The sequence below is a fragment of the Nicrophorus vespilloides genome, unplaced genomic scaffold, assembly GCF_001412225.1.
Source record: "Nicrophorus vespilloides isolate i.1.1-1 unplaced genomic scaffold, Nicve_v1.0, whole genome shotgun sequence".
Taxonomy (NCBI): Eukaryota; Metazoa; Arthropoda; class Insecta; order Coleoptera; family Silphidae; genus Nicrophorus; species Nicrophorus vespilloides.
Window position 1 is genome coordinate 25,147 of NW_017098035.1, and position 26,984 is coordinate 52,130.

Below are 26,984 nucleotides of genomic sequence, written 5' to 3' on the forward strand. Positions count from 1 at the left end.
TTTTTTGGAATTAAACTACTACTATATACTGCTCCGAGCGGGTTAATAGGGATTCGAGACTAGATTCTAGAAAAAAAAGTCAATAGCTAAATGAGAAAATATATAAAAAAAAATAATAATAAAGAGAGTAATAGTAAATGAAGGGTGGTGAAAAGAAGTAAAGGGGATGCAATCAAAAGCTACTCATCTATGTTCAAACGTGAAAGTACCTGTTGAACATTTGGCGTTGTGAATAGAGACGGCGAAATTGCACCTCCGATTAATTGCGCGGTCTGCGTCGACGTCGGACTCGCCGCCACCCTTCCTCGTCCCGTACTGGAGATGCAGCCTGGATGGATGGAAGGTTGAGCTACCTCGTGCAGCTGGGTTGGATCTAGAAAAGAACAAGCAAAGAACATCCCGTGTGTGATCATCAGAGTATACGTGAGAGCAACAAGCAAGGTTTTCATTTTTCTCTCTATATCGCTTAGGCCCTTTACATTGTCGACTCCCTTATGTTTTACGAAGCTTCCGACATTTTCAGGTACGCCCTGCGACGGTGCGGCTGCACGCTATTCCGTTTCATTAAATGCATATCAATCGGAATTTCAATAATATATACAAAACTAGAAACCTTTAGTCCCGATTGCTAGGGCGACAGATGGCGCAATTGCTCAGCCATCGTTGAGTATATTTAAGGTTTTCAGATGCTCCACCGGGAGGTTATATGACAATTTATGATATAACACCGATCCTAAATTTCGGACACCAATATTTATAGCAATATGTCATTTTTACTTTACTTCCGAAACGTTTAAAGAATGAAGAACTTCTAAATCTTAAATGATAGTGCACTATATTTAGTATATTGGAAATCAAAGTAATCTTAATTAAGTATTTCAGAGAATTTAAGGATGTAGTAGATCACCAATACTACAGTTTAATGAAGTTCAAAGTCAAATTGTAAAAGTAAAAATTAATAACTAAATAGAAGAAACCCAATATTCCAAAAAGTTATCTATTAATTATCATCCAATTAAATGCATATTCCAATTGAGTAATGAATGAATTTACACACAACATAAATCGTTATATACGATTTTAATAGAAGATTTAAATCAAAACAAGATTCCCAAATATCTAATCATTGATTACATATAAGATATGGATATTGAATTTATTGATTATAATCTGACTCTAGTATTAAGTTTATGATTCATGAATCTCCTTACCAAAATGAAAACGTCTCAAAAGAGACGCAAAGGGTAATAAATGATTTAGTTTAAAAAATTCTATGGATATTAACAATGCAAGTAATCGCATGATTTTCCCGCCGTACATTGACCTTTCGCCATTGAACTCAGCAACGAAAAGGTCGATTTACTCAAGGACATGAGGGGTCAATAGTATATTCGAACCTTAACATAATATGTGGACTTACTCTATCAAATTTACTCCAGAAGTATACTTTTTATTGATTTTTAATAATCTACATTTCGTTAATTTATAATTCGTTAGATAATTTGAACGCGAATGAAATATCATTCAATAATGAAATGTATATGAGATTCATTGATACAAAAATTATACAAAAGATAGAGGAAATCGATAACTTTCAGAATCTTTTGAAGAAATGCAACGAATCCATCAGTTTACAGAAATAATAATAAAAAAAAATGTCAAAAGGATTGTTACATGAGGTGGAAACAAGATTATTTCAAGAAGAAACGCAAATTAAATGTATGAGTGAGGACTGATTCAAGAAGAGTAAACGTTTACTAATATTGAAAGAAAATTCAAATGAACTTCATTAAATGAAATTCAGAAAGAAAATCTAATTTGCGAAGACGAATATCTTCTTCGTATGTTAGGTAAATAGATTTGAATAGCAGATTATGTAAATAGAATCTACGAAGAAACCAGGCAAACGCAGATAGTTTCGTAATGCGGATACTGAATGCTATGTTAGAAGAGCAGAAAGCAGACCCAGCGCATGAAAAATCCCATTACCGCCGATCACAGACAGAATAGGTTCAAAAAAAATAATAATAAAACAATGTAAGAATAAAGCAGGATCAAATAGTAAAGAAAAAGTGTATGGAAATGCAAAGCGAGAAATAAAAACTGATAAATAACAAATAAAAATAAAATAGGGAGGTAAACTAAATAAAACTTTCTGTTTGCTCAAAAATCTTTCAATTTTTGGACACAAACAATAAGATGACATAATAACGAAATAATACTCTTAACATAACATTTACCACAGAAATGCTCCGAATACTAATAAATTGCTTATTATTTTCAAATCCTTTTTTTTTATACACAAAAATATTTTCTTTCCTATAACGTTGAGTTAAAATGAACATAAAAAGAAACTCGCAAGTATTAAAAATACACACTGCTTCTGTAACGAAATGTACGCATGCATATCTCGCTCGCTAATTTCACGCGTCTCAGTCAAATCTCTTGCGGTTTCAAAAATATTTAAAATAAAAAAATTTATATATATATATATAAGTACTTGAAGAGCCCAACATCGATTAAATATAAATAAATAATAAGTTACAACATTGTATATATATATAGTTCTTGTTAGGTTTGTTTTAGTTTTAGGTTTGTTTTTGGTAGATATAATTGCTGCCAATGTATTAGGCATCTTCTTAGGAAGATTAACTTAGGCTCGCAAAGTCGTTCCCGAAATCGTTCTGCTGATCAATAAAGGTAAATTCGCTGGTACCCAAAAACGCTGTGCAATCCAGATCTGCAACCCGAAATGATTAAAATCGCAACACAATCAACAAGATGCAATCATTTTCCATCGAGCAACACTGAAATTTATTTGTGCGCGAATATCGACCGAATCCAATATGGCAATAAAAAGACATCATCAAGAATGAAAGTAAAAGTTTCTTTTTTTTTTTAAATCAAACTATAATGGAATTGGGAGAGAATTTCCTGACTCAAGCAGATTCTTCAAAAAACAAATCCGAAAATGTGCATAATTCAAGCAATACGAGAATTTGAACCATTCGCCCAGAAATAAAGTAATAGATTTGTGAAACTCTCAAAATTCGATTTTTCTTTATTATTAATTATTGAAATTGTACAGAAGGACCTTTATTAGCGGTCCTACAAAGCGAATTATGGACGGAATCAGAATGTTGAGAGCTATTCAACTAAGCTTAAATAGAATGAACGTGACTCAATTATTGATTGTGCGAATCAACATCAAGTGACGGTATGTTACTTACCAAGGGCAATTAGATTGTTAGCAATTAGTGTATTGCTAATAACAGTCTGAGTGGTGTCCATTGAAACTTCTCCTAGCCCATTAACTGACATACCATTAACCATGTTAACAGCTAAAAATGATATAGTTAAATCACAAAAATTCACTTGTTATTACATGAGTGAACAGCAAACCATTTCTAACTCCTTGAGCATCCAGTTGGTTCCAGTAGTTTTCACTGGGAGAGATATTGGAAGCACCAGGTGGCGGCTGTACAGGGGCCCCGGTGTAACGGAAATATGGATTCTTCAGATCCAATGTGTTAGACGATCTCTGTGTAGTTCCTTCCAACTTTAACTCAATAGTTACGTCGTAGCTTTGCCTAAGCAAAATATGTTACATATAAATATACAAGTAAAATGAAGACCACATTGCGATTGGTTGCTCACCTTTTATTGGCTACAAGAACTACCTTGCCAGTTAGCACTTGCCCTTGCTTTACGAGAATAGGTTCTTCCAGCAAACAACGAACTTGGTACCAATGTGTTAAAGGTTCGGTCGGCGCGGTACTCAACCAAACTGTAGCATCGGTACCAATGAATGCCACATCGAACCAGAACGCCAATCCGTGGCATGTTCCCGACTCTAGTAAGTGAAACTCAATTGGTATATCAATTGTGTGCAGATCAGTCTCTGAGGCTTCTAGGAAATCTACAACATGCCTAACGGATTTGCTCAGGCATATTCTGGCGTCGAAGGTATCTACTATCGGTTGCCGGAAGTACTCTTTAATTGCACAGTTTTGTATAGCGGACAAGCTGACACCATGAAAGCATGTTTGGAACCAGAAGTTCGCTTTACCGAACTGTTCCATATAAAGTGCGTCATCTGTGAACGGAGCGATGTGCAAGTCGCCTCTTGTAGGGAACATTTTTCCATTTGGCTGTAACCATTTCTTGGCATGTAAATATGTTTCCAACATTCTTTCGTTGTACAGCATATATCCCATTGGCTCGGACACGATTATATCAACTTTTTCAGGAAGATCGATCTCCTCGATCTTTCCAGGAACTACTTTTATAATATCTTGCAAGTCATTAGCAGCGACTAACTTTTGTGCAAAATGCGCCATTGTGGACGCTTCAACTGCATACACTTTTTTCGCACCAGCTTGAGCAGCAAAGAAAGACAGGATACCAGATCCAGCGCCAACGTCTAACACCACTTTGTCCTAAATAAAAGAAGCATTAATAACAACAGCTGGAAATAAATGTCAAGAACAAATAAAACGCACCTTGAAATCTGCCAGGTTGCAGAGAATTGCCCTTTGGTAGGTGGATGTTCTCACAAAGTCTTGAAGCATATTCTGTTGCTGAGACAGGTATCCATAAAATTGAAAGTACTGGGTGGCAGATGAGTCTTCTGTCCTCATAGAAAACACTGATGCCCCCTTTCCAGACTTGATTTTAGACACCGATATGTGGAAAGCTCTACAATCTGAATACGTTTGTGTGAATTATGCAAATGGTATTTCTTTTTTGTATTACCTTCTTCCTCTTGGAATTTAAAGAACAATGATTCATTGTCAATGTGGAAAATGTAAGCCTTCGGGGTAACCTTACAACACTCAATATTAACATGTATGGGGAACTCAAGTAGAAGGGTCTCATCACAACCTAAAATATCCAATAGAATTAGAAAAAAATTGAAATACATCTTCCCCAAGTAATTTGGTGCATGCAGGTATTTGTTACATGGGAAAAAACGACGGACAAATAAACAAAAACAATGGACAATTAGCATACCAGATGACTCATTAGAAATATTTTCTGCTGGGATAGTTCCTTCTTGGTAATAGGATTGAAGTTTTTTCTATGCTCAATGTTGGATGAGGACGAGGTAGAATCTTGAGGGGAAGAAATGAAGAGAATTTGAGGGAAAAAGTTTAGATTGCGATTGTTTGTCTCAGTTTTCGGCGACTTTGAAGAAGCATGGCAAAATGTGCCGAATGCTCAACGGCTTCGGCGAATCTTACCGGAGATAATCTTGAGACTTAACCCTTGCGGATCGTAGTCTAACTTCATATGAACGGAATTCTCATATTTCCTTTGTGGCAAACCATCGGCATCAATAACGAACACTTCGACAGTCCAACAATTCGGCGCCATATTTGTCACACTAACAACCTCTTTATCTACCATTATGTAGCCGACTGTCTAATTTAACGAAACTCACTGATCGCCAATGCTGTCGTTCCTAAAGTTGGCAACCATTCATCACAACCAAGAAATCCTATATCAAACCAACTTGCAAAACTGCTGCTGACTGTGACGCACTATTTCGCCTCTTCCATTTTATACTTGGACACCCCCTCCAACCCTTAACCGTTTTCGCAGCGACCGTTTGTACAATATTCAAATACCGCCACCTATCGGATGCCACCTCTATACATTAAAAGATTTGAAATTACAGAAATTCAAATTGAAAATCTAGACCTTTTCATCTTCTAAATGAATCAAAGACCATTAAAACCAATTTGGGGACTCTATTCATTTATTGTAGTCTATTCTATCAGTATAATCAATTCCTAATTAAAAAGCTTTTGGAACGCAGCAGTTTAAACAGCATTATATTTTTTAATTTGACCTTGCGCTGGACATTATGAATCCAACGACATCTAAGCAAATAATTCTTGTTCTTTTAAAAAAGAAAAGATTTAACTTTTAGGTATTGCAAAATTTATAAAAAAAATCTTAAAATTAGTGATGTTCAATTTTCAGAATCATCTCCTAACAAAGATACTTAAGAATCTAGTCTATTTGCCACGTGTCTGTAAAGTCTTTTAATAAGAATAGTTACTGCTATAATAAGTCTTATTCGGACTCATAATCTAAATAAATAAAATAAGAATTTAGGTTAGACCGTAAATTTCTTTGAATAAAGCCGCAGTAAATATTCCGTGTCTTTGAATTATTATAATAACCAAATAACGCGCAATAATAAATATTAATCAGGCATTTGGACCGTGATTGATGGAATTAGGAAAATTGGCACCTTTGTGCACAATTGCATCCATTGTGCATGCATTTCTTAAATTAACGCTTATTGTTGCAAATTGCGATGGCATTGACATTGCTTCTATTCTCACATTATAATATCAAGCTGGTAGCAGATTTTTGTTAAATGTAATTTCAATTCAAATTTATTACAATCTTTGATTGCGAAAGCAAATTATTATTGTTATGAAGTAATGTGAGTCATGAAGATTTATGGAAATATTTTTTTGCTATTTACTGTTTTGAGCTGATAATGAATAAATGAGTAGATTATGAAATTGAATGCGTTGGAAAATAACAAGAAAATATATCCAATTCGATTGTATTTCAAAGTATTTTCAACGAACAAAAGACAATTTAGATATAGATTGCTCATTGTTTCCGAATGCATATCAAATGAATATTTTTTTTGGAAAGCTTTTATGCTACTTTTTATTTACAAACATTTATTGCACATAAAATTCAATGCGTAGTTATGAATGTTTATTTACGTATGACTCTCAAATAACGCTACATTAAGACCACTACATTAAGATTGCGTATATATTAAACGCAATCAAACTTTTGTATATGGATATTTCTCAGTTTTCATCTATTATTTATTATTTCTATAGAAACGAAACTCGCGAAAGACTCTCTCGTTCAGTTTTTACAGTGAACAGAATACAATGAAAAAAAAAGGTTCAGCCACTGTATAATGGGACCCATCTGTTGCCGAATATCGGCCGTCCGCTGAAACGGCTCACTCGTAATTTCTTTCTCCAGAAACTGGCCCAGGTAACTTTGGACACCTTGGGCTACCTAAACGCATAATAACTACAGCCTCGGGTTTTGCTTGTAATGGAGCCTGGACCGAATCAGATCACAAGCACATCATTATATATAGCATCATCTTTTAAATTTGTAAACTCAGATTATTGAAGAATCTTTTGTTTGTAATTAAAATCATATTACATATGCACTAATTAGAAAATGGTCTGAATACGGTTCTGTAATTAAAAAATAATTGCACTTTTCGTTAAAGATCATCAAACAATCTGTTAAAACGGTTACAAAGTCCACTTCAGTCATCGAAATTGAGAGCAAGGATAAGCCTATGCTATGTTATTGTTGCTTATTTTGTATCCGCACCGGCGTACGATTGTTGTTGAACCGGCCGTGCCGGCGTAGTTATGCAACGTGTTTTGATTACGCTGTTTTATGTTTTCCGTAAAGCTTCGCTACGTAATTTAGTGATGATTGGCGAATTCTGAAAGGATTCCACTTTGTGCCGGAGGCGTGTCTCGTTTATCGTTTATAGCCCAAATACAGGACCTGAGAAACCAGACGATAAGATAACGGAAGGATATTTAAGAAAGTGTCTCGAGGTGATTCCGTTTACAAAGTCCACGATAACATAAACAACATGGTGTCTCGTCAAAGAGTTGTTAACTTGCTTCATCTGGCTACGTCTAGTGCGTAAGTATATTTGCAGATTTTAGTTGGGTTTGTCTTATGTAAAAATAACTATGAACCAGGTGCAAATGTCCAGCGCATTCGAACATAGGCAGAATATCGAATACTTCAGGTGTCCCATCAAAAGACTATGCATTCGAGGTAAGAATTTAAATTGTGTACTATTCATAAAACTCTCCAATTGTATTATTTACTTTTTTTGTAATACCCATGAAATTATTTTACCTTGCAATTACTAAGTTTTGTTATAATTTAAACTTAAAAATACAAATAAAATGAAATTGGAAGAATATGTAAAAAGACACTTGTTGATCATTTATATTTTATTTAGAAATTCAGGTAAAACATTTTGTAGGATTATATCAGTTGTGGATTGAGATAAAATGTATATCTTATTGATTTATATTTAATTAATAATATTTAGATGGCTTCATCCACCGTTCGTTATGGAATTGGGGTGACTAAAGAAGTCGGCATGGATATGGTTAATATGAACGCAAAGAACGTATGCGTTGTAACCGATGCTAATCTAGTAAATTTAGACTGCGTCAAAGTAACTTTGGACTCTTTGGCTAAAAGCGGTGTCAAATATGAGGTATATGATAGAACTAGAGTGGAACCAACAGATACTAGCCTAATAGATGCAGCAAACTTTGCGAAGAGCAGAAACTTCGACGCCTTCATTGCCGTTGGTGGTGGATCGGTAATAGATACTTGCAAAGCAGCCAATCTGTATGCATCCGATCCAGAAGCCGAGTTCTTGGATTACGTAAACGCACCCATCGGGAAAAACAAGCCCGTTAAAGTGACACTAAAACCTATGATAGCCAGTAATATGCAAACAAACTTGAAAATCTTAAACAATTAGCTTATGGTATTTGTGTTCCAGTTCCTACCACTTCCGGAACAGGAAGCGAAACAACAGGTGTCTGCGTCTTCGATTATAAACCTCTACACACTAAAACTGGAATTGCTAATAGAGCTTTGAGACCAATCCTGGGAATCATAGATCCTTTGCATACGCTAACTCAACCTGAAAGAGTTACAGCCTATAGTGGCTTTGATGTTTTTTGTCACGCCTTGGAATCTTTCACTGCTATTCCTTATAACGAACGCAGCCCATGCCCAGAGAACCCTAAACTGCGACCAACCTACCAAGGCCAGAATCCCATATCAGATGTGTGGGCTAAATTCGCTCTGAATATTATCAGAGATAACTTCGAAAGAGCAGTATACCATCAGGATGATCTAGAGGCGAGATCGAAGATGCATTTGGCCTCGACTATGGCTGGTGTGGGTTTTGGAAACGCTGGTGTTCATCTGTGCCATGGTCTATCCTATCCGATTTCGGGAAACGTCAAGCATTTTAAGCCTAAAGATTACAAGTAACTAGTTTTTATTATCAACATCTAATCAATATTAATGAATTGGATTCCAGCGATGATCATGCGATCATTCCTCATGGTTTGTCTGTGGTGATGAGCGCGCCTGCTGTGTTCGAATTCACATCACCCGCCTGCCCAGAGAAGCATCTGGAGGCAGCTGAAATCTTAGGTGCGGATATATCGAACGCCAAACGGGAGGATGCTGGTAAAGTCTTAGGAGATGTGGTCAGGAAGTACATGTACGCCATGAAGATCGAAAACGGTTTAGTTGGATTAGGGTTCGGAAGTGACGACATTCCCGGATTGATTAAAGGCGCTTTACCACAGGTATTTACTCAACTCTAAACCGATACTTACTAAAGACTTATTCAATTAGGAGAGGATAAACAAGATGGCACCAAGGCAGCAGAGCGAAGAGGACATTGGGAATTTATTTGAGAAATCCTTATCAGTTTACTAAAGAGATAGGAAATGGAGTAAAATTCGAGCATATTCATTGAATATCTACATTACATCTTGACATTTTTTAATTACAGGAATATTATTACATCAAAAGCTTTATATCTTTCTTCTTTTTTGTTTTAAATATTTATTACGTTTTGTTTATTAATTTTATTCATCATTAATAATAATAATTAAATTATTTAATTAGCATGTTTGTGCACATTTATGAATACTGCAGATTATTTAATACAAAATATATATATGTATATGTTGTAGTTCTGGGGTTTGCTAACACCGCTTTGCTCCGCGAAGCACGTCCTGTTAAGTTTTTTCTTTCTTTTATTCTCTTCTTTCTTCCTATTTATATCTTCCAATCGTTCTATTCCTTGTTTGCGCAAAATCACACGAAAAAATAAATAAATTATATTATATAAAACTTATGAATATTAAATATAATAGTAATAGTTAAATAATAATAGTTATACATACACAATAGTGTATATACATGTTTATATACACACATATATATACATGTACACTGGCTCTACAAACTAAAAAGAAAAGTATATATATATATAATATATATATATATATATTATATGTCTGTCAACACTAGATATCTTTGGTTTTAATACTAAATTAGTTGCAGACGAATTTATATTCCATTTTAAAAAAATTAAATCTCCTACAAAAATATGACTTCATTGTTCTTTTTTCTTTCTTTTTCTTCTTCTTTACACAAACATGCTTTTGTAATTAAGCGAGTGACATATAACATAGGTACATCAGTCGAAATATACAGATCTGAGGAACACGGAAAACGAACAAAAAAAGTATATTGCGTACGTTCATCATTAATACATTTTTTTTTATATTTATATAAATATATAATAACGCAGTTTACGTCTATTATATATATATACACACATATATATATATTTGTTATTTAAGTTTTTTTTTGGACCATAAAAGGCGAGCGCGCGAATGAACAAAATGAAAAGGACATCCAACATTGAGGTATACACACAGAGCGATTACAATAAATACCATATCAAGACTCTCCGAAGGAGCTCCGTATGCAGACGCACACAATGAATCACTTAATTTTAAGATGGCTTAATATATATGGCAGACCTCAGAAGCGAGACCTAGAAGATGGAGCGGGCGTTCAGAAGGAACGAAAAGTAAATTGTAATCTAAGGAGATTTAAATGGTCCCTCATAAACGTAAGATAATTGAAAAAATAAACATAAGAATAAATCATTATATAAAGGTTAAATATATACACACACGTACTGCTATCACTAGTCGTGCAGCATGTGAACGAAGCTAAGCGGGAACATTCCTCTCCTGTCCGGTTCATTCTCAACAACGCCCTCCATCCAGTTTTCATCATCCGTATTCTCGTTTATCACAACGATGATCTCGCCTTCCTGGAACGACAGTTCGTCATCGTTGTCGGCGTTGCAGTCGTAAAGGGCTTTGCATCTTCGAGGACAGCTCCCATTTGGTGTGTACGACATCCTGGGTGATGACAAGGATCCGGTGGATATAGGACTCGAAGCCAGCTTGTGAGGCGGCGAGTCAGATGCCTTTAAAAAGCAGATCATAATAAGCACAGGGAATCATCGAGTTCGGCGGCATTCGAGTAGAAGCAAAACGAAACAAAAACAACCGTACAAGTTATCCACAATTTCTCAGAAGAAAATTCATTTTTTTCGACAAGAAATTAAGCAAAGAAAAATTGTAAAAAGAAAACAGTCAACACTCACTTAACAAAATGCAATATACTAATCATAGAATACTACTTTTCAGTGAGAAAGTCTTAAGACATCTGAATCATAATCATATAAATAAATTACTTAACGTCCTTTTAAAAAATATACGTAGAAGTTGATTCATTACAGTCAAAACTTAATAGAATAGCAAACTGTACATTTGAAGCGCGAAACAAACCTACAAACCTTTCAGAATATATAATAACCATAATTCAATTTTAAACCTAATAGATTCTTCGGTAAAATCAGCAGAAGAGCACGTATAATCAGTACATGCAAACAAATATTAGTAGCAGCTCATATCAAAAGACGCATTGTTAAATGGGCATAGGTTAAAAGAGAGTTGACAGTGTATTATGTAACTTTCATGTTCATTCATTTCGTTCGTTTACACACTACAGAGTTAACTTATATTCACAGGTGCAGGTCTAACAATTCGGAATATTTACACGACGTACGTTGATTTCAATCCGATTGCGTAACACGCCCGACCGTCGCATTTTGCAATGGCGCAATTGCCGCTCTTATGAAATCGATATTTGATTACCACACGGTTTCCTCCATTCGCATATAGAACGAATCGCACGGTATTTCCATCTTCGCGTCAACGTTAAATTATGAACATTTATAATGTAGATGTTAAAGTCTATAATAAGTTTACACTAACTAGCTCTAATCATTTTCATAGCGATGATGCCTATAAAATGTTATACTAACATGATAATTGGAAGACATTTAAAGTCACCTTACAAATGGTATTCAACAAAGAAATAATGTTGAATCCGTTTCATTCGTAGATTTCTTATTTAATTCATATTAAAATTATTGAGCTCAAATTAAGAGTGGAAATAGAATTTCGATGTAGAAAAATTAGCAACTATTATTGATTTAATTTTTAAATTAATTCCGATCGTTAGACTGGGCCTGTGTATAAGGAAAAGTAATCATTAATAACAAAAAATACAATACCATACTGGGGATAATTTGCATTCGCTTTGTTTATCAAATACTTCAGCCATGAGTGAATATGATGAATACTTTATGTTTTGTTCGCAATTCTAAATTCATTTGAGCATGCAAAACCTACTGTCACAATCAATTGTCGGAAAAAAAATGTACATGTGAATAACTTAATACAGTCGTGCACAAAAGGGGGTAATTAATCATTTTAGTGCAGCGGCAACAATACACAATTATTTTGGTCGCGTTTGTTTTATTTTATTTATATTTTTTGCGGAATTTGTCTGCTCTTTTATGCTCATTTTTCGTATATTTTACAATATAACAGTTTTCGTTTGATGATTTTATTGTGAAGCTGTCATGCAGAACACAATAGTTACCGGTTTAATGACTTGTATAAAATTGTAGGAATTTTGTCGTCTCTTCTGTAAACCAACTTGCTACATGTAAATAGTTTCAGGATAGGACGTAAAGGATAGGTGGACTTACCCTGCGCGGCGGTGGTATAGGATTATGGCCGGAGGTGTCCAGGTCGGACACCATTGAAGATATGCTTTCATTTGACCTGCCGTTGGACAGGCGCGGACTCGGAGCAGGCGGAGGCGGATTCAGCGGTCGCTTGACCTGGGTCAACTTGTCGATCCCTTTCGGGTCGATTGGCATGACTAGTTTATTACCTAAGTACAGATAATGAGAATGATGTCAGTCTAGTATTCATGATTTTCATGTTGCGAAGACTAACCATATTGTATCACAGAACGACTTGAACTAGAGTCACTACTAGGAGACCGTTTATGAGTATGACTTAGAGTATGATAACCAGCAGCTACAGGATCTGAAGGAGTCCTACTGTGGCTGCTAGGTAGAGTGCCGTACATAGAACCCGAAGACATTTGCATTCCACCAGACGGAGGCAATGGAGCAACGCGCTTCTTCAGACTGCCATGTACATTGGCTACAAAAGAAGAAAAAATACCACTGTGAAAACTAGCGGGATTCCTGGGGGATGTGGCGGATAAAGGGCTCGACTTACTAATGACGGGTTTTCTCGATTGTGGAGGAGGTGGTGGTGGCATTTGTCGATTATTACTATTTGGACTACTACCTGATTGCAAACTATCACAAGTCGAAGATCTCGAACGTAAGGTTATCGGCGAATCACCACCTGTGTAACTCGGGGGACGTGAGCGATTCTTCTTTTCCGGTGTTAAAGATCCGTTCTAAAAAATCAAAAAGTTGTTAAAAAAAATCTGACCTCAAAACCCAAACCTGATTCATCACCACCGAGAGCCAGAAAATATCTTACCCTATCATCAATAATCGTATCGTCATCTGAGAAATCGGTGGATCCATCATCGTGCGATAAATTCCACTCGATGTTGATATTGTCGAATAAATGCTTTTGCCTATTAACGGCATTTTGCAACTGGAAGAGAATTAAAGTTAAGCAAAACATCAATGAAAAGTAAACAAAAATAGTTACTAGCTCTTGACAAGTCCTGTGACCCATTTCCTGAGCTATGTCCATTGGGGTTTTATCCTGGGAGTTCCTAATCGTTGTATCAGCACCGCAACGCAACAGAAGTTTCATACATTCAGTTTTATCATAAAGCGCGCAAATGTGCAATGCTGTATTGCAGCCAGATATATCCGAGGAGGAAGGCGGTAAAGTTTGCTTATCAATGCCAGTTGAATTCATATTTTGCACCAAAAAATCAACGATTGCCAAATTCTTGCTGCCAGATTTCATGACCACTCGATGCAAGGCTGTTTCGCCGTGATCCTACAATAGACTATTACATTATATTTCTGTCTACGCAATTGCGTTCATAACACATACGGATGTCGGTAAGCTGGCCATTAGATCGACGTTCTCAGCGAATGTTTGCACCACAAGACCCAAATCCTCAGAGTTGATGGCCTCCTCCAAGTCGTAAAGTTTCTCGTGCCCGCCGTGTCTCGTTTTCATCGAATACCTCTTATCTACATATTTCTCTCTTATAAACGTAAATCTCTCTTCCCTAAAAATAAGTAATTGACTTGTTGACTCGTACATCGTATGTTTATTATTAGAAATAAACGTAAGCGTAAATGCGCGACTCACATTGAACTGGACGGAGTTGGTTTATTTCCAAAAGGTAACTTGGCTTCCATTATATCATTGAACGATTGATTTGTCATATGTCTCGCAAGCAAAAGCTGACTAGTTCCCAGATTATCTAAGGTTAAGGATTGAATACGCGATATATGAACACCTAGGTCTCTATGGATTCCGGAACACTCTATGCAGACGATGATGCCAAAATTTGTAGACAGCCACGTCGCATCTAAAATAAACAAATCAGTAATAAGTAATTAAAATGATCAATGAGTTTTACCATTTTTCGAATCACAATCACAGCAGTGATCGTTTCCTGGAATCCTCTGGATGTATCTAATTATCGTTTGCTGTAACTCTATAAAGCCATGGTTAACTTTGTCACCCCCTGAAGCACTGCTAGCGTCGAAAGCTTTCATTAAAGCTCGTTCCCTGCAATTCACTAAAACAGACATCCAAGCATGCTGATCGTGCTCATCCTCTGCTTGGAAATGGTATGTCCGGTTATCTGAAATGCGTAACAATAAAATTCATTAGTTCTCGCAGATCGACAGGAATCGGGTGCGGATGATATTACAAGATATTAAGTCGAAGCCACGTTTATCTTCCGGGACAATTTTTATTTGGCAGGTGAGCAAATTGACCCGGGTCGGAGGTTTGCTTTCGTCGGCGTGGCATATCTCCAGATAACCCTCCGCTTTGACTTTGCATTTGCGTTTCTGCCAGACGCGCCGCATCTTGCCCTCCGACTTCTTCAACAGGTGACCGCTCCTGGTGTAGCCCTGATGCTTGTCGCCTTGCAGCTGATGCAGCGAGTAACCAGCAGCACTTTTATCGACATTCGAACCAACCTCCTTCTCGATGCTGGGAGCAGCGCGGATCAATCCCCGAAGATCATTCAGCTTTCTTCTTTCGTCGTCCTGCTTCTGTCTGATCTTCTGCAGCTCAACGCTTAGATCGGCAACATAATTGCCAAAGTGCTCGATAGTCTTCAAGCCGTCTTGGAAGTAGTTCGTTTGAGCGTGGTAATACTTCACTAGGTTTTGGAGCAGATCTATGCCCTTTTTGGTTTCTATGTCATTGAACTTAATCAGATACTCGCACATTTGCAGCTGGAACAGCTTCCTCTCCTTCTCCATCTCGTCGGCGATCTCGTGACCCGTCACCTCCGTCCTGATCATTCCCGCATCCTTAGCCTGCTGCTTTTTCTCCTTCTCGATCTTGATGTATTTGCTCTCGTAATCTTTCCAGGCTTTATCGAATGGCCTCTTCAAGTCGCCCTTAACGCCTCGCAAATCTCCCTTAAGTAAAGTCTCCAACGGGAACATGACTATGTTGTTCAGATTCTGCATTAGAGTCTTCATCAACGCAGATAGCTCTTTACTAACTACGGAGAATTTTATAAAAGCGGCGCCTATATCGGTCTCCTGATCTTTGGAAACCGCGATATGACCAATTTTTTCTAGAGCTCTAGCTAAATACTCTTCATTTTCTATGTGCGCTGAAATAAACAACATTTTACACATCATAAAGGATTCTATTCAAACTACTAAGATGTGACATACTTGCACCTGATGTGAGGATGGCCTTAATGGCCTTCTTCATTTTCAATAAACCATCCCTGTCAAAGTCGAGAGTCTGAAAATAATCATGTTTTAATGCATGTGGGTGTTGCTTCATTTTGGGAACTTAATGTGGGTGGACTGCTTTGTACTACAGATTAGGTGTACCAGAGTTAGAATTTTGTGATAATACAACTGATTGAGGATACCAAAAATAAAAAAAAGGTTGATAAGATTAGGTGTATCATAAAACTTCCTGTTGGAGTGTTGTGGGAATACCAAGTATAAAAAAACGCATATAATATATAAATGGATTAGGTACCAGACCTTTTTGTATTAATATGTGAGGCATGTTTTGAATATTTATAATGCATGAGTCAAGTATTTTCAGATTCTATTAAGGTATTGTGTAAATAAATAAAGACTATGCTATTGTATAATGATGAGGAAAAGTGAAAAGCTTAAAAGGGAAAGGAAGTAGCTGTTGCAGCAGATCTAAAGCTATCCCTTTCTGTATTGATCATTCCTATGGAGACAAACCTCTTCGAAGGCAGCTATTGTGTTCCTGTACTGAGGCATACGGGACACAAATGATGAGGTAGTGGGGCTGCTCAAGTCATCATGAGTCTCATCGATGAATTCAGATACTTTGATTGAAGTGGGCATGATGAGATGTAATTGTCAGACCAGAGTGTGTATAAGTATGAGCGAGATAGGATAGACGTCAGGAGCAACACTTAAAACAACAACGATGCACTTCACTGGGCCAAACCCGCAATGCACCTCGGCTGCATTATGTAACGCCCCGTGTCACTACGCGCGTTCACTTGTTCGCATTAAATCGCATCAATTGAGCCCAGTTCCCAATGTTTTTTTTCATATTTCCAATGCACCTGAACACCATCCGTTGCCCACCATAATATCAATTTCAACAACAACATTCAGAAAACAAAATCTACTAGCTAAGCTTCTAACGTTGGCAACACTACGGGCGGTAGATTCGAATACAAAACGCGCGTTACCGACACGACCAACACTTGTTTCCGATCAATTTGCAACAAGCAAATCGATCCGAAATTGTCGCTGTTGTTGCTGCTGCTTATGTTGTTGTTGTTGTTATTGTTGTTGCCGATCTGACGGTTCGCACTCTTCGCACTGCTGTAAATGGTCGAGCTGCACAATCAACGTCGACGGTCATCGTCTAAAGATCATGTGACAAAAACAAATATGTCCACACATATTACATGGAATCATGTCTGATCTGGCTGACATTTTGAAAGGTGCGTCAAATCTGTGCAACTTATTACCGATTTTTACCTAGTCTATTTTGCAGACACACACAGTATCTGGCAACGCCTCTTCGACCACAAGGGTTTTCTGAACGGTGAAATACAATACGCTCTCCGCGAATACGAAGTAAGTACAAACTGTCTACTAGTTTGAGGTTATAAAACAATATAACTATTATTTTCAGCAAAAACGCAATGACCAGGAGGTGGAGAATCTCTTTGCCATAGTGGAGAATATCGCGGACATCAAAGACACGCAGATCGATAAAAGCAAACAGCTGATAGACTCAACATTCCCACAAATTCAATTGGATTTAGTGAGAGCTGATCATATGTTGAAAAGTATAGAAGAGCTTGAGCAGAAACACAAAGAGAACAATACTTTGGAGCAGAGAAGAGAGAGAAGGAAAGCTGAGTGGAGGAAGTTCGTGGAGGAAATTACTGAACACTGTTCTGAAATTGACGAGAGCTTTATAGAGAAGGAGGACGAGCTGCAAGAATTTTACAGGGATCTGGAACGTAAACTGCATTTAACAAAAATCCCGTAAGATGACAACTGCCGCTCTGGATAATTGCTATGTTAGGGTGAAACCCTCAAAGGCTTTGTCCGATTACATAAGCAGCATTGGAAGTGTGAGTGATATGCCCAAGAATATTTTGAGTTTCAAGTCTGCGAAAGAATCTGAAGTGTCGTTTGTTAGATGGGAACACAAGGTGTTAATTAATCCCACTGATAAGGAGTTTATTGAAACCCTTTGTATGGAAGATGATAAAGATGATTATGTGGTTGAAGAAAAGCCTGTTGAAGGGGAGGAGTCCAAAAAATTCCTGTTACTGGAAGATTTGCATTGGCTTAAGGAGTTTATCGACTCAGAGAACGCAAAGACCGGTGAGAAGGTGTACTTTCACGAGCTGTTCGAGGGATCCAACCTGGTGCTACCCGAGAACAAGGAGGTGCCGCGCAATCCGGAACTGGAGAAGCGTTGCATCAAGTTGAAAGCCCAGCAGGAGAACAGGGTCTACAAGGCAATGACCAAGAACATCGACAACGTACGGATGAGGCATCCGGAAGACACCATCGCATACCAGGTGAAGCAGATCAACAGTCAGCTGATCGCGATCTTCCAGTTCATCGTGTCCGTGCTCGCGGGCTTTGCGTTCGGCTTCATTGGCATCGAGGTGTTCGTTGGTAGCCTGGACTTTGGCTTCCGCCTGCTGCTTGGCATTATGTCTGCATTGATCGTCGCCCTCGCAGAGCTCTATTTCCTCGCTAAGAAGCTCAACGAAGACCTCGAGTTCGAGACGAAGATCAAAGAGAAAGTCAATTAGAGATGTCGCGCCACACCCAAAATAATTAGCAAATATTGATTACAATTTTATATGTATTCCCAGAAGAAAATATCTCGAGCGCGCGCTTTGAATACGTGAGTACCACTCGTGACGTTTTTGGAAAGCTTTGGGCCTTCTTCATTATGATTTTATTATTTGTTTTGTTTTTATTTTCCAAAATTCATTACTCATTCCACAGCTACAGTCTCAGAACTCCATAACAGTCGAACGATTATAAAATAAAACTTGTCGATCAATAGCTGGAAGTGTCCAACTTGCAATCACCGCATTCGTCCTGTACCGCTTAACTTTTCTAACCGGAGGTTAAGTTATATGACCAAGGTCGAATGTTAAACCGAACAGGAATGTGTCATTGACAAGACTGATGTTTTTTTTTTCAATTTTGTTGGGCGTGATTATCACTCGCTTTTATAATTCTAAGGGTTTTATACAGTGCTCATTGTTCATTATTTTAACTGTACCTTAGGATTCAAAGAAACGCTTTATTGATTATACAAAACCTTTTTGGTTATCTTTATACACACACATATATATATTGTTATTTAATATTTTTTAAACAATTGTAATCCTATATTGTAAACTTTTACTATATATATACCAAAATATGTATTTATTAAATAATTAATTCGCTGGCGAAAATGAAATAAATTACGCCGGAGGAACATAATCGATTTTCCGCCACAGTATACTCGATATTCCTTGTCTACGCTTCATTATTTCCATCCACTTTTCTCTTTTTACCTCAATGCCCCACGAGTTCTTCGGTTTACATTGCGAGTTTAGTTTCTTTCGAAATCTCTAACCCTCGGGCACAGCGAAACACAAACTTTCCACTCGCCCCGAGACATTTTTTTATTCCTTTTCAAGTTATCATTTATGCTTTATTGTCCGAAATTTTCTGAAGGCTTCATTACATTGATTCACAAAATAAAAGCAATTTTAAACATCTTTTTAGATTTCCTAAATTTTCATTTAGAATGTCTCAATTATTTTGATTTATTTTTCGGTATATGTTTGTATGTGTAACTTCCCGTATCGATTTTGCATATATGTAAATGCGAACGGCAAAGGAAGCATTTTTCAAGAGTCCGTAGTACGTAAATCCAGTTAATCCTTACAGATTTATTGCTTAATTTCGCAAGGGGGAAACGGCATTTACCTTTTACGCACGAAAGACCCCCGAGTGTCCTTCCTTAATTGTTCCTGAATACAGATTGCTCTCAGTTATTTATTACGATGCAAGCTTACCTACCTCATTCAATTACAGATTCTATTCTCATAATAGAGAAATCCATTCAAGATTTATTGGTTTATGGTGAACGCAGCGCAAAATTAGAATACTAATGCTTTCATTTATGCATTCTTTGTGCGTGCCAAGATGTTTTCTTTGTTAGAAATCAAGAGGATGAATCTTAAGGCAGCGATGCATTTGAACTACTTATAATAATGTTTTATCTTGTAAGCTCTAATTAACAATTACTGTTCCAATTCCAATTGAATACATGCAATTAATTAGTTCATTGTAATTTGTTATCTTGCAGTTCATATATTATTCATTTCACTTAGTATCGACTTCCAATGTTAATAAAGATAATCTTTATTGTGTTTAGATTGTGAAATACAATTAGACAACTGACTCAGTATATTAGAGAAATGCCGATGACTATGTTATTTTCAAGTTACTTATCATATTTGGTATTAATTCAATAATATCATTTTTGTGATATGATTGTGAATAACTGTTTACTTAATTTGATATATACAGATTACATTACATTACATTATCTTCTCCAGTAACAAACAATGTATTATTTATCTAGTGTGATTTCTGCATGTTGGATGTAGCTGGCTCCGGTCCTGCGTAGTAATTTACTGTAAACATTTTATGAATCATTAAAATGCAACGATGAAATCATTCTATTTTCTATTAGTAGAATGAGCTTGGGGCATTAGTAGCACTTGTGCATTGAGTTCCCCTACGAGAAACCATCAGTTTCTCTATGATGCACTTGTTTTATGCGTTCGATGAACGATGTTGAGACTACTGCACATGTAATTTCATAACAACGAAAAGAAAAGTTGCGAAGCAAAAGATTAAAAAAAAAATTGAATAACTAATGGAATAGAAGAACGTCAAGCCAAGTGAATTATTTCTATTCCACACGGCGGCACAATTTTTGGTATGCCAAATACATTTGGCAGAATGTATCTGAGCGTATATAGAATGGTACGATCGGATTTCGCTTTTCGAAATGCTCGCAAAATCATCTGTTTCAATAAACTACACATTATATCGTTATTTTTGGTACACCTACTTCATCATCATCATCACCACCATCGACGTTGTCTTAATGCGTCCATTGTGCGTTTAGAAAGTTAAAACGCTTGCGAGATTCTATCTCACCAATGCTTACGAAATACCATTATAATTTCAAATAATTTAAATCACCGCGCGAATTATAATATTTATATATGTTAATGCATATGTGAAGAGCGGAGGAAGCACATTTGGCTTTCGTTCTAAGTCGATCCAGTTACTCCTAACAGATTCCCGTTCTTTTTATCCGGTGTCTGCTTGGGACAGTGTATCCTTAATCCAGTAATTAAACTAATTAATCTTCACTACATTTTCTTTAAATGTATTCTAAATAGTACTAATCTTATTTTCTTCTTAAACCAACAATTCGTTATATGCAATTATTTGATTAGGATTTGTAGATTATGTAATTAGCTATCATAATCACATATACAATATTATTTGCTACATATAAAAACAAATAAATATAATTATCATATTTATTACAAATATATTATATTTGACTAAACAATAAATAATTTCACAGAAAATTTTTGATAATGTATTATTTGTATTTATTATTTTTGTAGAACTTATCTCAAAATATTGTGCAAACAAAGGCTGTTAATCTCTATTTTGTCGCAATTAAGAAGATTGTATTTTTATACAGCAAGTTCTTAGTAATCGCATTTTTTGTTACAGTTTTAGTGTGTATATTTGCAAAACACTTGATGGAATTGAATGCATTTGCAAAGCGAATTCAGCAAATTAAATTGGGATACTTTACATACCAAATCCGTGTTACCTGTGTTCCAGTTTCGGGATGCGGCACGCTGCAATGAGATGTATGGTATTCTATTCATGATCACGTCCACATTGTTGCGATTTAATGTAATTGAACGTAACGCAATTTAGAAAATTGGATACCGGATCTCTTTGTTATTTGCACAGATATCTGTTGTTTGTACAGAAAGTAGGATGTTATAAATCCTGATCCTCATCAAGAAGTGCCGGATAATTATTACTAAGACAAGAAAAGCTATTAGTAATTCATCGGGAGATTATGGTTGTTGACATGACGCAAGAACGAGAGCACGTTGCGCAACGCGTTGGTCTTGAGCCTATGTCGTGGATAACATGTGTGCAAAATTCTTCGGTTACATATATTATTGTATGATATCCATGGAATTCGGTGGTCAGAGCACGCTTCAATACTATTACTCATCCGGTGGTTGTCTTATTGATCGGATTAAGATGCTGGAAGTAGCTCTGATTTGTGCAAAAAACGTTTGCGCAAACTGAATATACCCATTGCGCTGCTACAAAAGAATTTTCGTTTTGGAAAATTGCTTCTGCATTAATTGTTTGTATAATAATGCGTGGGTTGTCGACCTTTTCGCGTGGAGCGCGTGACGGCGCGCTTTTTCTCTCACTCCAACTAAACACACATAATTCTTCTCTCTATTACACACATTCTCTTTTCCATATCTCAACAAAATCAATCTGTCTCTCTTTCTCATACTCTTCGAGTTCTTCATCTGTTTTATTGAAATTGTTATTTATTTTTTGGTGCAATTTGCAGAAAGCAGCAGCATCGATTCGTATTTGTCGCACATGCTTTCAAGAATATCGACCGAAATACTTGAGTAGGCGTAGCCTCAACGGAGCAACAAGTATCGACATTTGTCGATGCTAAATGATAGTGCAAACGCTGCTCGGTCCTCCGTCTATTCGATCCCGTTCAATTCGACGAGATAAGTTCAAGTATGTCGAATCAGTTTGACTATGTCGACTAATAAAGAAACTACATTTCAAACGATTGCTGAGATCTGCTATCATTGAGTCATTATACTCACTCGAGTAATTATTTTGACTGACTCACTTAACTGCCTGTTACCATCAGCAACTACAAATTATTATGTATTATATAATACAAATCAATTAATCCTCTCTAGTATTTTTAACTATTTAGTATATATATTCAAGAACTTTACAATATATTATTTCTTTCATTTACTTATAAATACTCAACACATATTTAAATTTGTTTACTGTTTATTAATTTATCATTAAAGTTATTTTCCTCACCGTGCAATGATGGTATTTGCTATGACTGTCTGTAAACAATTATAGTCTTCAAATCCTTGAAATATTAATCCTATGATTCATTGAATTGTTATTGTTTTATCCTAATATTTAGGTCAATATCTCTTGTTGTATTATCGTGCATTCATAATACGAATTTCCAAATACGGATTGCATCCTTGTTTCTATTTTTTTCCCTTCTTCTTCCTTTATCTGCTCCTGCATTTATTACCATAATATTGTTATGTATGAAAGCATTTACATGCATTGATATGCAATAGAAGAAAATTCAAATAACATTCAATTTTAATGATTTCGAATATTTCAAATCACATATGTCTCCCTACGCAAACTAAACTATGTTATACTTGAATATGAAAGCAATTGGAAGCACCATGTGGCATAGCATGACTCCCCAGTTACCCAAGCCAAAGCAAATACTCCGATGAATCCATGCTTTTTCACCCTATTGATTTATGGATAAACGAGACATTTATTTTTATACATCCGAGTAAACTTGCTTTTCGCAACTTTCTTTTTTCGAATACGCTTATTTTATAACCCATGTGATTATTGTTTATTTTAATACAATTTGTTTGAATTTACCATTATTATCCTTTTTTTTTTTCTCAATTTAATAAAAAAATGTAAAATTTCCTATTTTCAGTCATTATTTCTTATAAAATACAATTGTTTTTGCAATGATTTCATTTACATACATATTCAGTTTCGTCTTCTCGTCTAACGCAGAGATTACTCTGAGTCATTTACTGTTGAAATAAATCACGACTCGGTATCTGCTGATATGAACCGCATCCATCTGAGATCATGGTGCATTAATAAATAATTCATTTTTATGTAGTAAGATGAGACAAGATTCAAGGTCAATCGTCAAATATTTCCAGTTCTATTATGCACTTATTTTTCTTCGAAATTCTTAGAATGTTTCTGCCATTCAACGGTTTTACAAATCATAATCTAAACATTTTATTCGTATTTCAATTAAAATTGATTGAATATTTTTAGAAAAAATTATAACAAAATCTAGTTTATGTAACGTTCTTAATAATAATTGATATTTGTGTTTTAGAATTATGTAGTAAAATGAGATTGTCACTTTATATAATCTTGTTTTGAAAGGCAAATGGAAGATGAATGCGTTGAACTAGTGGGAATTTAATTATATGTGGAAGTAGAGTTGTATTAAATAAATTATAAATTATTGATGAAATTTGCAAATTGAAGCGAGATCATTAGATCTCGCGAAGGGCTTCCATGTTGCGGTTAATTATACCAGACATCTATCTTGTATACTAGTCTCTCTGTTCAAAGCCGAGATCAATGTGCACGTCGGTTACAGGAAGATACTTTGAACTCTGTGAAATTAGTGTAAATGCGCTCATCGCACTGAACATTTTAAGTGTACGATGTCCCAATTAGCTGGGTCGTAACTGAGATGTTGGTAGTAGTAATAATAAATACATATATAATAGTTTGAGTTGGTCGTACTACGCACACTTGGCCGTTGAACATTCGTAATTTTCTTGGCTCAGCACAGCTATGACTCATGTACCACACAACACAAATGACTCGTCGTCCATTCTTCCTGTCTACCAGCGTATCGTCCGATCGCTGATAAACCGAGACCCATACAATCCTCCACAGATACAGCTGAAACGAACTGAAAATGAAAAGAGTCGAATCAAATGGTTATTTGAATTGAAGTCGTTGCGTGCAGGTAGACCAGTATTGATGTTTTACTAAATTAAACAGCAATTAGCCCGGTTATATTTAGATGGTTTAAGTGCACGCACTTGTGCTGGAAGGGCTAGCCCTTTTTTTATCGACTCCGGCGAAATATTTTTAGCTCGCTGTACAAGCAACGAAATAGGATGTAGAGGGAGGAGAGGGAGAAGAAAAAGAAGAAGGGCGTCCGAGACCAGATGAATGCCCCTCATTCACAAAGAGCTTCCCTCGAGATAACAAAATTTCGTCGAATAGCTCTCACTCAGAACACTGAAGAATACGGATGAAAGTACTACAATGGAGACGAGTTTTCTGCTTGTTCTCCGATCGGCGTCTCTCATCCAGCTACCATTGATAGCACTTATCACAGTTATCTATCGGCGTCATTGACCGTCTGAAAACGTAAATAACAGAGTTTTAATTATAAACTTATAGCGAACGATCCAGTTATCGCCGTTGTGATTAGATTCAGTGAAACGAAGAACCCAACAACAATTTACCACAATTTACCTAAAAGTTTTAAGATTCGTATCTGAAAACCGAAACATAAACCTAAAAGATCTTGTGAATTGATTCTGAACGTTTTTACTAATCTGTTTATGTTTTACTGGAATGGAATCCAGTAAACTTTAAATGGCTTGTTAAAATTATCAATTTACGAAGCCAAAGCAACAGGTTTACAGCTTTGTTTATACACCGAAGCAGGATTATGGGTCATTATTATTTCATCCCTTAAAATGAACCCTTTAGTCCTGTTTAGTTGAAATACAATCGAAACTTTCAATGTCAAAACTCATTAATATGATTTAATTACAATCTTCATAATTTAGTATTAAATATATAGAATAATAAATAGAAATTATTAACACAATTATATAAATTTTGTTTAAATTCAATTCATAATAAATTTGATGAATGAAATTTCTTCTTATATGACTTTCTAACCAATTATTTTGTGGTTCTTTATACTACAATCCACGTCGATCCTCAAATAGACAGCGATTCCGATACCTCAGGCCTGGTTCCTAAATCTATTTCCGGCGCGACATGCAATACACATTACATCCAGTCTCATAGAATACGGAAAAGAAACTATGCTCTGTCTAGAAATCAACTCAGAATGATCCAAAACTCTAATATATTTTAAGAAATTAACTATACTATAGTTATTTGCAAATATAATTAGAAACTTTACAAACGAATTTCAGTTAATTGCTTATAGAAGATCAAAAGCGTTCATGTAATTGGAAATAAACAAGCATTTTTTTTTTGCACATGCAATTACGTTGTTAACGAGTCTTTATTGTATAGTATTTATATAATGCACGCATAGTGGATTTTGGTTTTGGCACATCGTCAATGACCTGTTTACCATTCAGATCATTTGCCGGATCGATTTAAATGGAAATTTGCATACTGTAATCGGTTACGAAATTATTTTGTACTTTCCTGTGTGTAATCTTGACGTTGCACAGGTTCACACATACACCGAGGGACTTGATTTACAACACTCATTACCAAACCTATCCGCAATTCGTAATTCAGTTCTGGAACTTCCAGAATTCATCAAAGCAAACAATTAAATACACAATAATAATTGATTTTCTCTACTAATTATGATGAAATTTTGTAATTGGTAAAATACTTGGCAAGTATCGCGTAACCTCATACTAGTCATAGTGCATTCAACTTGTAATCATCATGTAAATACGAACTGCTTTCGTTTTTCGCCGGCGATCGAATCTATTCACAAAACGGCGCGGAAACGTGGACATTTGAATTTTAGATTTCGCATTTTTTTTTTCACCGGTCAGCACATTATTTACCTCACGATTCGTATACATTTTCCTGTTCGGTTTTCAATTCTCTACAAATTTGGCCTTGAAAAAAATAATAAATAAATAGACTCATTATTTTTTAGATTATTTATATATTTTTTTAGTTACATCTGCATCACACTTAAAAATTCCATTGTAGAATCGAATCAGGAATTAACGGTTATGTAATCGTTTTTAATGAATTGAAATTAATGATAATGATTACACTAATTACGTTTGTGTCTCCGACTGTTTTGTTGTGCGCACAAAAGGCTTTCCAATTTGATTATTCGTGTTAATACGAATTACAGCCAAACGGCAATGCTCGAAAAAGCAGTGTTTTTACATTTCATTGATTTTCTCGAAAACTATAATACATAGAATGAATCCAAAAATGCATATGAAAGCTGAATGTTTGGGAATCTAGCAAGTATCGATATATTACTGTGGTTTTA

At 35.9% G+C, this 26,984-nt stretch overlaps 5 protein-coding genes across 9 annotated transcripts in view; 3 read left to right on the forward strand and 2 right to left on the reverse strand.

Moving 5' to 3' along the window:
• LOC108561558 (histone-arginine methyltransferase CARMER) overlaps positions 1-5,571 on the reverse strand; it is a 5,946-nt gene extending 375 nt beyond the window's left edge. The window contains exons 1-8 of one of the 3 annotated variants that reach the window (XM_017919556.1): positions 5,244-5,570; positions 4,756-4,884; positions 4,503-4,705; positions 3,658-4,439; positions 3,403-3,590; positions 3,231-3,341; positions 210-373; positions 1-66 (exon numbers count right to left, since the gene is read on the reverse strand). In XM_017919556.1, the coding sequence (XP_017775045.1) occupies positions 43-66; positions 210-373; positions 3,231-3,341; positions 3,403-3,590; positions 3,658-4,439; positions 4,503-4,705; positions 4,756-4,884; positions 5,244-5,409 (1,767 nt within the window). In that variant the 5' untranslated portion in view covers positions 5,410-5,570 and the 3' untranslated portion in view covers positions 1-42. Of the gene's footprint in view, positions 67-209; positions 374-2,563; positions 2,741-3,230; positions 3,342-3,402; positions 3,591-3,657; positions 4,440-4,502; positions 4,706-4,755; positions 4,885-5,243 lie in introns of those variants that run through there. The other 2 variants (XM_017919555.1, XM_017919558.1) reach the window with 2 other exon arrangements.
• A 1,778-nt stretch (positions 5,572-7,349) lies between these two features.
• LOC108561553 (probable hydroxyacid-oxoacid transhydrogenase, mitochondrial) lies at positions 7,350-9,970 on the forward strand. The gene is made up of 6 exons (XM_017919547.1): positions 7,350-7,722; positions 7,782-7,860; positions 8,144-8,549; positions 8,609-9,104; positions 9,158-9,431; positions 9,481-9,970. The coding sequence occupies exons 1-6, from the start codon at positions 7,670-7,672 to the stop codon at positions 9,562-9,564; spliced, it is 1,392 nt and encodes a 463-aa protein (XP_017775036.1). The 5' UTR covers positions 7,350-7,669; the 3' UTR covers positions 9,565-9,970.
• Positions 9,971-10,448: 478 nt separating this feature from the next.
• LOC108561555 (arf-GAP with SH3 domain, ANK repeat and PH domain-containing protein 1) lies at positions 10,449-16,874 on the reverse strand. Of its 3 annotated transcripts, none has more exons than XM_017919552.1 (13): positions 16,487-16,874; positions 15,950-16,022; positions 14,962-15,885; positions 14,665-14,892; positions 14,391-14,613; positions 14,127-14,307; positions 13,770-14,069; positions 13,593-13,712; positions 13,392-13,506; positions 13,029-13,241; positions 12,776-12,963; positions 12,667-12,711; positions 10,449-11,140 (listed from the first exon to the last, which is right to left on the reverse strand). In XM_017919552.1, exons 1-13 carry the CDS (start codon positions 16,610-16,612, stop codon positions 10,853-10,855), a joined length of 3,024 nt encoding a protein of 1,007 aa, XP_017775041.1. In that variant the 5' UTR covers positions 16,613-16,874; the 3' UTR covers positions 10,449-10,852. The 3 variants fall into 3 exon arrangements, with proteins under 3 accessions (XP_017775041.1, XP_017775039.1, XP_017775040.1); XM_017919550.1 differs by having other exon boundaries at positions 13,320-13,506; positions 16,487-16,873; XM_017919551.1 differs by lacking the exon at positions 12,667-12,711 and having other exon boundaries at positions 13,320-13,506; positions 16,487-16,873.
• A 48-nt stretch (positions 16,875-16,922) lies between these two features.
• On the forward strand, positions 16,923-17,799 carry LOC108561557 (biogenesis of lysosome-related organelles complex 1 subunit 5). The gene is made up of 3 exons (XM_017919554.1): positions 16,923-17,226; positions 17,280-17,362; positions 17,421-17,799. Exons 1-3 carry the CDS (start codon positions 17,199-17,201, stop codon positions 17,781-17,783), a joined length of 474 nt encoding a protein of 157 aa, XP_017775043.1. The 5' UTR covers positions 16,923-17,198; the 3' UTR covers positions 17,784-17,799.
• Positions 17,764-19,134, forward strand: LOC108561556 (transmembrane protein 199). The gene has a single exon (XM_017919553.1). The coding sequence runs from the start codon at positions 17,785-17,787 to the stop codon at positions 18,562-18,564; it is 780 nt and encodes a 259-aa protein (XP_017775042.1). The 5' UTR covers positions 17,764-17,784; the 3' UTR covers positions 18,565-19,134.
• Positions 19,135-26,984: the final 7,850 nt, after the last annotated feature.

Coding starts and splice junctions, on each gene's coding strand:
- LOC108561553 (XM_017919547.1), top strand. CDS start 7,670: ATGGTGTCTCGTCAAAGAGTTGTTAACTTGCTTCATCTGGCTACGTCT. Junction 7,861..8,143: donor CAAAAGACTATGCATTCGAG/GTAAGAATTTAA, acceptor AATAATATTTAG/ATGGCTTCATCCACCGTTCG. Junction 8,550..8,608: donor ACTAAAACCTATGATAGCCA/GTAATATGCAAA, acceptor TTTGTGTTCCAG/TTCCTACCACTTCCGGAACA.
- LOC108561555 (XM_017919550.1), bottom strand. CDS start 16,612: ATGCCCACTTCAATCAAAGTATCTGAATTCATCGATGAGACTCATGAT. Junction 16,023..16,486: donor CAATAGCTGCCTTCGAAGAG/GTTTGTCTCCAT, acceptor GATTATTTTCAG/ACTCTCGACTTTGACAGGGA. Junction 15,886..15,949: donor CATCCTCACATCAGGTGCAA/GTATGTCACATC, acceptor TGTTTATTTCAG/CGCACATAGAAAATGAAGAG.
- LOC108561557 (XM_017919554.1), top strand. CDS start 17,199: ATGTCTGATCTGGCTGACATTTTGAAAG. Junction 17,227..17,279: donor TCTGGCTGACATTTTGAAAG/GTGCGTCAAATC, acceptor TCTATTTTGCAG/ACACACACAGTATCTGGCAA. Junction 17,363..17,420: donor ACGCTCTCCGCGAATACGAA/GTAAGTACAAAC, acceptor TATTATTTTCAG/CAAAAACGCAATGACCAGGA.
- LOC108561556 (XM_017919553.1), top strand. CDS start 17,785: ATGACAACTGCCGCTCTGGATAATTGCTATGTTAGGGTGAAACCCTCA.